The sequence below is a fragment of the Raphanus sativus genome, chromosome 8 (assembly GCF_000801105.2).
Source record: "Raphanus sativus cultivar WK10039 chromosome 8, ASM80110v3, whole genome shotgun sequence".
NCBI lineage: Eukaryota > Viridiplantae > Streptophyta > Magnoliopsida > Brassicales > Brassicaceae > Raphanus > Raphanus sativus.
The window spans coordinates 14,989,729-15,001,694 of record NC_079518.1 but is presented as its reverse complement, the minus strand read 5'-3'; the positions used below and the strand labels follow the sequence as shown (position 1 = coordinate 15,001,694).

General features: G+C 30.9%; 1 protein-coding gene across 1 annotated transcript; it reads left to right on the top strand.

The window, feature by feature from the left end:
- The first annotated feature begins 8,804 nt into the window (after positions 1–8,804).
- LOC108820779 (germin-like protein subfamily 1 member 8) lies at positions 8,805–9,797 on the top strand. The gene is made up of 2 exons (XM_018593785.1): positions 8,805–9,021; positions 9,101–9,797. Exons 1-2 carry the CDS (start codon positions 8,898–8,900, stop codon positions 9,637–9,639), a joined length of 663 nt encoding a protein of 220 aa, XP_018449287.1. The 5' UTR covers positions 8,805–8,897; the 3' UTR covers positions 9,640–9,797.
- Positions 9,798–11,966: the final 2,169 nt, after the last annotated feature.

Genomic DNA, 11,966 nt, shown 5'->3' with positions numbered 1-11,966 from the left:
TTCCCTTCGGAAAATCTCTATACCAACATAGATTACCTCCTATCAAGATCCAACGCTGGTGGAAATATAGAGGAATCAACCAGGGCCTTCCCCTGGATTATTTGGTATATTTGGAAAGCCCGAAACGAAAAGTTGTTTAATGGACGTGATTTCTCACCTAGAAATACTATTGATTTGGCGACACGAGAATGCAATGCATGGTTTCTGGCCAATGAAGAAAGCGAAACAGGTGAAAGCACTTTTGATAACATACCAACGGAGCCACCAGAAAGACCTACGTTTATATGTAGGGTGGATGGATCGTGGAAAAACTAGGACAATACAAGTGGAGTAGGATGGATCCTGCAACTACAAGATGGATCAATAGACCTACTTGGATTTCAAGGCTGTCATCGGCAACTCTCGCCACTACACACCGAACTAAAAATTTTGGTATGGGCTTTGAAATGTTTGTCTCGCCATCATCGGTACTGCAACTATTTTGTTACTGACTCTAAGGAGTTGGTCAAAATGATCGAGTCACCGGAAGACTGGCCAGCTTTTGCAGCTGAATTCAACGAGTTCAAAACCCTATGGATGTTCTACCAAGATGGACAACTAGTTTACAAAAAAAGATCCAGTAATACCCAAGCCGACTTCCTGGCAAGACAAGCTCGAACAAGGAAGCGTGTTTTCTCATATGTTAACACCGGGGTGCCATATTGGATCGATACTCGCAATTCGGCATTTGCTGATTCGTACTAAGATTTATCTTAGTATCTTATTGTGTTAAAAAAAAAAAAACTTTTCTTCGCTCATAACCTGTCCACATGAGATGCCAAGTCACAAATTCATACCCTAAGAATGCGACACGTGTCATGGTTGAGTGAAACACATTGTTTCATTGAAGGGACGAATCAGCGATACACGTGTTTTTGGGTTTTAGATTGAGTTCAGTTTGGGCCTATACTAATATAATTTGGCCATTTACGACACTTCTGTGAGTGAAGCCGAAAATTATTCTTAGGGTTCGTCGTCTCTAATCTCTATCGATCTCTGATTATGTCTAACATCAATGGTATAATTGATGCGTCTGTGCTGGAGAAGTTAGAAAAGAGCATTTTTGGTCCAACTTTTTGTATTATTTATCAAATCATAGTCATCTACGTAATATATGTGAAGATTTATTATAGTTTTTTGGGAGTTAGTGGATGCAAATTCTCAAAACAGTTACAAATAAAATAAAAGAAAATAATTATTTTACAATTTCTTAAAAAATAGAAGATTATCTAAAATAAAATATAATCATTATTAGAAAAACAAATATATACGTAGATGGAAATGAATCTCCTTCTATAACAAAACTCTATATAGAGAAAGAAATATAGTGTTACAAAAAAAAGAAAAAAAAAAGAGAAAAAAATATAGGCATACAGATGCTGTTGAATACTTACCAAATCCCCCAACCAATTTATATAACGATCTTTTGTTTTCTGTTTGTTTATTTCAGATTTGCTTTTTTTTCTGTACTTTGAAGAAAGATTCATGGCTTGTGTTGTGAACACACTATGCTTCGTTGCAGCTTTACTTCTAATCTACCAGGAAACGGCTACTTGCGATTTACTATCTCCTATTTTCGGTTTGTCTTCCTTTTCTCAACTCTGTTCATCCCTAGTATGTTGTGACTCATGTTAAGTTGGTTGATTTAATTTCTGAAAAATAGATCATATATGCAAGGCAGTGGTATGTGGGAAAGGGAAATGCAAAGCATCTTCAAACGCAACTTTAAAGTATGAATGTGAGTGTGATAATGGTTGGAAGCAGGTTGATCATAATCTCAAGTTTCTTCCTTGCGTCATCCCCAACTGTAAATTCTCTATCAAGACATCTCTCTTTAAAATTAGTTAGTTTGGTTTGATCATATATAACATAAAAATACGTATATTCATCATTCTAGGTACCTTTGGTCTAAGTTGCGGTGAGGCAGGATCTCCAGCACAGCCCCCTACGCCTCCCAAAGACAACAATGCTTCATTTTTCGATGGTAACATAATATTTAATCTCATTTGCTTCTCCATCCACGATGTGTGATTGTGTGTGTATATATGACTCTGGATGTATCTCTATAGTTTGCCATTGGATGAATTGTGGAGGAGGGATTTGCAAAAAGAAAAATCTGTTTATGTACGGCTGTGAATGTACTGAAGGTTACAGCAATTTTATGAATATAGCCACATTGCCTTGCGTTAAGCAATGTAAGAAAAACCAAAATTTGGTATTATTGATTGTCAATTGAAACATATATTTAATTTGAGTTTTTTGAAATATGTTTTGGAAGGTGCACTTGGACTGGACTGCTTGAATCCTGGGATCCCTTCGAACTCATCATCGAACGCATCATCGTCTTCTCCACCTGCTCTTCCTAGCAACAGCAAGAACCAAGGTTTGATTGACTCGTTAAGATCTTAATCAAGATAGCATATTTTTATCAGGATGATAAGTATTACAGTTCAGGTTTGTTTAAACTACAGCAACAGGACTAAATATAAGAGGATCATCATTGTGGTTTATATCATCTATGATATGTATCTCTCTCGCACCATGGAGGCTGCTCTGCATTTGAACTCTTTTACTTTTTTTTTAACGCTGATTTATTATGATATTACAATTATTAAGAACATTAGATAGTCGATTCGACAACCGAAAATACTACCTGTCTTATGAACTCTTTTACTTTAGAATTCAATTTTTTATACAAGTCAATTTCTTTGGAATTTGATATTGTGGATGGGTACTGTTTTATTTTTCTTTAATTTTTTATGTTTTATTCTTGTGTAAAAAGCAAATATTATAGAACATCAACGGTCTCTACCAGAGATTTTCACCAACATTTAATAATAATAAAAATTATAAAGTGAACAATATTTTCTTAACAACCAAAAAAATGTGAAGAACCAATCTTAAAAAACCTAGAAAAAGTGTTGAGCAACTTTTAAAATCTTTTTCAAAAAAAAAAAAAAGTGTTGAGCAACTATTTAACAATTAAACCCTAAATCCCAATTTCCACTGTAATTGATAAATCTATCAAATTCCCCAGTAGTTATTACACTTTTTTTAACATATATTGTTTAATTGTGATGTTTAATTTTAAAAATCCTATATCCAAATTTCAACATTCTTTTGGTAGACGTTCTGTGAGTTCTTTACTCTCAGTGTTGTTGTTGAGTTTGGTTGATATGTCTTATGAGAAAGATAACTCTGTTTCGTTTTATATAAGGGATTAGAGCATTAAAAAATCCATAGTTTGGTTGATATGTATTGAGATTCAGTTTTCTCTTCTTCTCGACTTGATGCCTTTCTCAATGTAATCTGAACACTCAAGCTATCTTATGATCTTCCCACTAGCATTAACTGAACACTCACTTATGATCTTATATGAAATATATTTGTTATGCTTGGCTCTGAGATATATTCTTTCATATCTCCCTTTTTTTACTCTTTGTCTCTCAGTAACAATCAATTTGTTGTCTTATCTATTTAGGCAGTGGACAACTACTACAAACCTGATTTAAAGAAGATAGCACTTGCTAGGCGCAGCATGATCAGGAAAGGCCTTAGAGTCGCAATGTCTCATCTCAAGAAGAGGAACATGCAGGAATGAAGATTTGGTCATTGACTGAACATTTTACTTCTGAAAAAACTATGTTTTGTGATTTCAGACAAATTTTTATAGGTTATAAAGATTTTTCATGGATAGTTCAGTTTCTTGCTTGAAACACCTCCACTGTTATGTTATATTAAAAAAGTAGTAAGCTGGTTGCTGTCCATATTCCTTGTCAGCAGCGAAGTAATACTAGTAGTTGCTCTTTGATCATGATATTGTGAATCAATTCACCGATAGTGATAACTAATAGTACTTCTGAACTTTATACATATGTAATATGAATGAAAGAGAGCAGTATCTGATACAAACTCAAGAACATGTCAAATTCAAGAACCTATTCTTACATATAAGGACTTTGCTGCACGCCTCTCTGCTGAAGAATGTCATTATACTATTTATGATTTTGACTTTGTCACTGTTGAGGATTGCCAGAAGAGCAAGATTTTTTTAATGGCATGGTAAGAAACTCATTTCTGCAAAACCTCACTGTCTTTATTTGTGGCTTTGACGATAGATTGTTCTTTCTTTTTTTCGATGACAACAGATTGTTCAAGAAACAATAAATGTGGGAACAAATGTTTATCTCCACCAGCCATGAACATACGTTCAAGAAAAGAGGGATGGAAGAAATGATGACAGTTACCAAAAATTTACTTAATTCTGATCTTAATTAACCTAAAAATAAATCAGATTCGGATTTAATGTAAACCAGGTCGAAATTGATTTAAGTTTGGTTTACATAAATCTAGATTTTTATCAATAAATCTGCCACAACATAAATCAAAAAGTCTGTCACCACATAAACAAAAAGTCTGCCAACAATTTTTAATCGGATATAGAAATCTGCCGTAAAAAATAAGTCTAACATTAAAAAAAATCGGCCCTTAAGAAAATAAGTTGACCACATAAATCTGCCATTTATAACAAATCTGCTACCTCATTCGACATACATATTTTAAAAAAACTGTTTTCTAATCAAATCGGACAATTAACTCTGCCGTGTGAACAAATCTGACGTTTTTAAAAAAGTCTGTCACCACTTTAACGATAGATTTCTTTTTCTACACAGATTTTATAAACAGATTTATTACTCGACAGATTTATTTTTTTTGAAAACAAATCTGCCTTTGATAAATAATAAGGATATTTTGGTAATATGGTTTTTTGTTATAACTATGTTCAAGGGCAATTTTGACCATAAAAATATTCTAATAATTTTTTAAAAATATGAATCATTCTAGTAAACTTCCCATAGTTTTTTTTAACATAAACTTTTTTTTTTCATCTCAGTTTCATTATTTTATTACTAAAACTTGATGTTCAAAACTATGCTATGCGTAAATCTGATGGGCGGTCCAGACCTTTTTAGTTAACAGAAAATCAGAGATTAATCGGAAAATAATTGGAACTTAGTTTTTAATCTTTTTCGTTTTTTCTGTCATCTAGTGGATTTATATTAACCTGAACAAGAGAGTACACAAAGCCAGCAAAGGTGATCGAACCTTTCTGGAGCAAAGGTGATCAAACTTTTCTGGAGCCATAAGCCGGTGAGGTGATGATTACCATCCAGAGACACAGATTGGAACAAAAATTGAAATCAGAAACTAGACTAAAAGATGAAAGCAAAGTTGAGGAGGATGCTGGAGATACATGATAGACTGCAACAATGGTGAAGCTGACTAGAAACAGACGAAGATATGAGAGTGAGAGCAGTGCACACCTAATTATTTGAGTTGAAAGATAATATCCAACAGCGCTTCCATCAGTGAAACCCGCTCCAACACCACACATAGAACTAACGAGAACTCATTAACAATTAACGCATGTTGAGAAGAGCAATGAGATAGCCTGGAAGCACATGAACATCACCAACACATAAACTGAATCGAGAGAGGTTAGAATCCTTAACCGTCGCTGTAAATACCCTTCAATCCCAACTAAGACTCGCCATTGGACCTTGAGTGGGCTCTCCACGTGCCTCATACGCACCAACACCCCACGGTGAAGCCTCTAAAAGCTTCCCGAACACGTTTTATTCACACAGCCGGTAAGTGGATAAAAACCACTCCAAATAAAGGAATAACACGATCAACTCGGCGGCAATCGACCAACAATGAAGCATTCACTCCACTAAACAGTTATCTCCTTATGTTCCTTTCAAAACTAAAGATGAGCATGCCCAGGCTCTGACCATCAAAAATCAACAACCACCGGAGATGACTCCAATGAACAGAGACAGCACTCCCAAGTCCAAGCAAGACAACCGCAGCTAGATCTCACGCACCCCTCCACAATGGCCACCAATACTGTCTGCTAGGATTTGAGCCTCACCAAATAGAGAAAATTGGGACAAAGCCAACTAAATCCGACCCCTACAGACCCTCCAAAGCTTCTACAACTCACCTTCACTCCAAATTGAAAGAGAGAAGCCTTAAATCGAGATTTGACCACCAGATCTGAATGAATCTATCTTCTTCTGTCACCAGAGTGTCAAGCATATCACCGAAGGAGAGGAGAGATGGTAGGAGGCAAAGAAACAAAGACCATTGGAGTCGTAATCGACGCACGCGCTGTCACAGACAAAGTGAGATGAGAACAACGATGTCTTCACAGAGCGTCTTTTTGTATGAAAATAAACCACTAATATAATAGTTCAATTGGTTAATGAGTGATATTTGATACATGGAACCTAATACTTCTTACATTTTAATATCTTGTTATATTATTTTCTTTTAATAAAGGATTAAACTGTCTTTATTTTACCATCAATACATTTTAGGGAAATTAGGTCCTATAGCGCTAAAAAGGTATAATTCACTGTCTACCCAATTTACCCAACGTTTCTATACACGGTGTTAACTTTACATAATAACCTTGTTTTGTCCCTTCAAACAACCGGCGAAACCTGAAGAAAGAAAAATAAACTTTCTAATTATTATTTGTAAACAATATTTCGTGGCCTAACTGCATTCACATCCTCCCTTTTTACTTCTATTGGTAATATCGTAGAAGGTGATTAGTCTCCAGCACATATTTTCTCCACGACGTCACCTCTGCCGTCTTCTAAGCGTTTATTTGACTGTAAAAAGTATTTGATAGTAATTTTAATTTTATAAATCCTACACAAAATAACTGTAGAAGATTAGATAATATTAGTTTCCTTTCCTAAAACCCTACAAACTGTAAAAGAATATTTGATTGTTGTTTTCCTTTTTTTTAAAACAATAATAAACAAAAAAGATTTATATTATATTTTTAAAGACCTAAACAAAATAGAATTTAAAAATTTGTTTGATAATATTTTTTCAAGAGAGAATTTGATGATGAACATGATACTAAAATTAATTAACAAAAAATGTAAAAACAATATTGATACGAAGTGTAAATATAGTAATTTTAATTTAAAATTATTTAATAGTAACTAGAAATAGTTAGTTTCTAACAATTTGATTTTGTAAAAACGAGATTTATAAAATAAAATATTTTCCTTTTTGAAAAATCTTAACAGAAAGAATTTTTTGAAAACTTATTTAATAGTACTTTAAAGAAAAGGAATTAGTTGACAAGTATGATGCTATTTAATTAAAAAAATTCAAAAATTAGGATGTTGTAGTGACGTGTATTTATATGTTTTGTCATATTTTATGCACATTTTAGATATATATTTTCATGTTTGGTCATAAGAAGTAGATTATTATTGTCATCGTAAGTCATCTTTATATGCATTTTGGTAAAAACAAATCAAGATTTATCTCATCTTATTACTTATTTTGTTTTTACTATGTTATACTCTTTCCGTCTCATATTGTAAGTAGTTTTAGAAAAAAAATTGAATATAAGTAGTTTTAATATTTCAATGTAACTTTTATATTTATTGTATATTGTGTAACCAATGAAATATTTTAGTTTTTTTATAAATTTTATAATATTTTTTATATTAAATGATACTTTTAAAAAAGAAATAAATTTCTTAATATTAGTGTTTTTATCTAAAACTACTTACAAATTAAAACAGAGGAAGTATTTTTTCTATTTCATTTTCAATTAAAATTTTATCGTAAATTAAGAATATAAATATCAGATAATTTAAATAAAAAATAAATTAGTATACACAAAATCTATAATGTTGTCATTGATTTGATTGACATTATCTAACTTTTATATTTATTTTATTTTATTACAATTCTTAGTTACATCGGATTGGGTTCAGTTTAAGTTTTTAAGTATGAAAGTTTTCTTTAACCCTAAATAAAAAATTGATAACAATTCACTTAGCACCATGATTATAGAATACAAATATTTACTTAAATTTATATGTGATAACGAGTTCTTGATTATAATATAAGAGTCTCACGTAATATATGCAAAAAAAATTCGAAAACTATAATAAAATGTTTTTTTTTAATTTTATGTTTTTATTAAATTAAATATCATACAAAACATGTTGTAACGCACAGACTCATATATAGTTAGTAATAAACTAAAAGGACAACATTTTTGGCCTTGTTGATTAATAAAACAATAAAACCAAAAAACAAACACCAAGTTCACATTTTACATTTTTCAAGTAAGCTCTACAACCCATATGTAATTTGATGATTATTAAAATCGTCACGTATAATTGTGAACAATCTTATTATCAAATAGACTTTTGCGGTCCCTTGTATAACTGAGTTATTATAATAACACTTCATTGCCATCACTTGGCATTTTAAATTTCAAGTACATGATCTATTCAACTAAAGATATATTTTTCTTTATTTTGTGCGTTAAAGATATTACTAACGTAAACATGGTAGCAACCTTTTTTGAACAACACATGGTAGCAACCTATCCAAAAGAAAAAACATGGTATCAACAAAATATTTTAAATAACTCCCAACATAATACTTCAGGGATGCCGGTGTAATCAACATTTTACCATTTCAAACTTCTAGATAATGAAAGCTACAATTTAACATGGTAACAATATAATAATTTAAACGACAACCAAATAATACGACTTTCAGAGAACACGGTTGAATAAGTTTTACCAATTCAAATCTTAGATGATTAAAGCTATACTGTTGGAGTTCTTTAGATTAAGGAATCATGTAGCAGATATATACGTATGGACTTGTTCAACACCCGAAATCTTCTATAAATTGAACTCCCTTTCTCACAAGTTTATCATATCTTCACTGGAACCAAAACCAAGAGATTAACAATAATCCTTATTTTCTTCAGAATAGACTAAATACACATATACTTGGCAATGAAGAGTCTCTCCTATATTGCAGTTTTATCTCTCTTGGCTTTGACACTTCCTTTGGCCATTGCTTCTGATCCAAGCCCCCTTCAAGATTTCTGCGTTGGCGTCAATACACCAGCAAGTGGAGGTATGCATGATTTATTAACTTATTGAATATATTTTTACGTTAATTTTGTCCATTACTTATATTTTTAAAACATTTTCAGTGTTTGTGAATGGTAAGTTCTGCAAGGATCCAAGGATCGTTTCAGCAGATGACTTCTTTTCCTCAGTACTCAACAGACCTGGAAATGTAAATAACGCTGTTGGGTCTAATGTGACAACCGTCAATGTTAACAACCTTGGAGGACTGAACACCCTTGGAATCTCACTTGTTCGTATAGACTATGCACCCAACGGTCAGAACCCACCTCACACTCACCCACGTGCCACTGAGATCTTGATTGTCCAACAAGGAACCTTGCTTGTAGGGTTTGTCTCTTCAAACCAAGACGGAAACCGTCTTTTCGCCAAAACGCTCAATGTTGGTGATGTATTTGTGTTTCCAGAAGGACTCATCCATTTCCAATTCAACCTAGGACGAACTCCAGCGGTTGCAATCGCTGCGTTAAGCAGCCAAAACGCAGGTGTTATCACGATTGCTAACACAGTGTTTGGGTCTAACCCAGCTATAGACCCGAATGTTCTTGCAAGGGCATTCCAGATGGATGCTAATGTCGTCAGGGATTTACAAAATAGGTTCTAATAAAATAAGAAATGTCGTATGTAACTGGAATTGCTTTATATTACGTTCTTTCTTCAGAATAATGATTACAAAATCAGTATGATGTATGATGTATGATGTAGTTTGTTTGTTTTTATCTTAACTGAAGGTTTTCAGTGAATAAATAATCTTGTGCCAAAGGTCAGGTGGCTTAGTTTATAACTTTATATTAGTACTGAGCATGTTGTGCCTCAGGTTCATGAGGCTTTAAACAAACAGTAAACTAATGATATGTCTTCTGAAACTAATATGTAATTATGATTTATAAATTTATCTAAATAGTTACAAAATACTAAAGATTTGTTGTATCATTAATAACTTCTTCACTAGGCTAGGTTTCCATAATTCTTTTTAAAAAACTACCGTTCTAACATAAATTATTCCAAAAAGAGGCAATAAAGGTTAATACACTTATGCTTGGACACGGATCAGATATCCAGATATTTGAAGGTATTTGTGATTTGCTTCCTATGTTACAGATATCTGATTTTTCTTTTTGTTTTCCTTCGAAAAAATATGGATATCCGAAAAAAATATATCCAGAAAACAAATAGATATTTTGAATATTTGGGAATACTTATGGATATCTCATCAGTTTTGATTAATACAAATAATCTTAAAGTTGCGATACAAATTTGTTTTGTAAATTTTTTTTGCATGATATAGAAAATTAAAGTTAAAAGAAGTAATGAATCTACATATTTTTCAAAATTTAGTTAACAATTATAATAATACAAAAATTGAGAAAAAGTTATAACTCTCATAATTTGTTTCTCTTCTTTTTATGTAATACTTTTATATAAGTTATGATGTGAATAAAATTTATCAAACCATATGTTAGAATAATAATTATATAATTTATACATTTAAAATTTTAAATATTATCAAGATATACAAGTATTTATATATTTTCGGATCAGAGCGGATATTCGTTTCCCAAAATTTTAATAGTTGTGATTTACTTCGATTTTAATGGATTTTGATTTTTAATATTTGCTTTGCTTCAAAACTTCACGGATATTCGGAATTTTCGGATCGAATCGAAATGAATAATGAATCGAATCAAATTTAACGAATAATTTACACAGCCCTAAATACACTTATTCATTCAAAAATAATAATAACTAGATCTCGACTTGAGCAACCGCGTGGATGTTATCTTTTATTTTTAAAATATTTGTTCAATCCGGATTTTGATCCGGTTTTGGTTCAATTAATTTGGTTTTCAGTATTTCATTTTGTAAAAATTAACTACCATATTGGATGCATATCTAATTTGGTTTCGTTCGGTTTATATATCATTGGTTTTCGGTAGATTCGGTTTTATACCAAAAAAACATATAACTATATTTATCTTTGATAATAAGTTAGTTTATATGATTATAAAGTAGATTTATTAAAACATAAATATATATTCTTTACTCTAACTTTTAAAGATAATATTTTCTGCTTTATTAAACTAAAATAAGAAAATATTAATATCATAATATTATTATCTAAATAAATTTTTAGCACAAACATTTACCAATAAAAATAAAATATTTTTATTAAATTTGATTAAAATGAGAAAAATAAAACAACCTTTATAACTTCAAACAACCTTTATAATTTTAAACAAAATAAAAAAAATTATTAAATTCATTGTTTTAGTTATGAATATCATTTTAATAAAATAAATTGTGTATATATTATTAATTTTATTATAAAATTATATATATGTATACTAATATATTTTAATTAATCGGTTTCTTCGGTTTATTCGGTTGGATCAGTTTATATTAAGGATCTATTTAAGTTGAATTGATCTATTTAAGTTGTAGCTAGACAATATATATTAGGGTGCATAAATAATAAGGATCCAATCTGCTAATATCAGACGGTAATACATTAGATCCAAATTGTATTTTTGCTTTAGTAGTATTAACGATTGATAGACGTAATTCAAAAAATAAGTGTTATTTCTTGTAAATAACAGGCACGGATAAAGTCATGAACAATGAATGTTTCTACTTAATAAGAGAGATAAGATATATTTTTTTTAAAAATATAAAAATCTTTTAAATATTTTATTGTTCTTTATAAATAATTTATTATACTTTATAAACATCTATATCTCTTATAAATGATTTATATGTTTATAAATCCGTATATAATTTTTTTTTTGTAAATATATAGTTGCATGAATCTTTATAAAGGTTTAAAACAGTTTTATAAATCTTTGTAAATTATCTTTAGTTAAAGTTTTGTAGCCCTCTATGAATAATTTATCAGTTGTTAGGAGCGAGCAGCAGAAGAAGGCGAGGGAAACT

Excerpts from the sequence above, each read along its gene's own strand:
- LOC108820779 (XM_018593785.1), top strand. The coding sequence starts at position 8,898 with ATGAAGAGTCTCTCCTATATTGCAGTTTTATCTCTCTTGGCTTTGACA. Across the intron at positions 9,022-9,100 it reads CAATACACCAGCAAGTGGAG|TGTTTGTGAATGGTAAGTTC; the intron begins GTATGCATGATT and ends AAACATTTTCAG.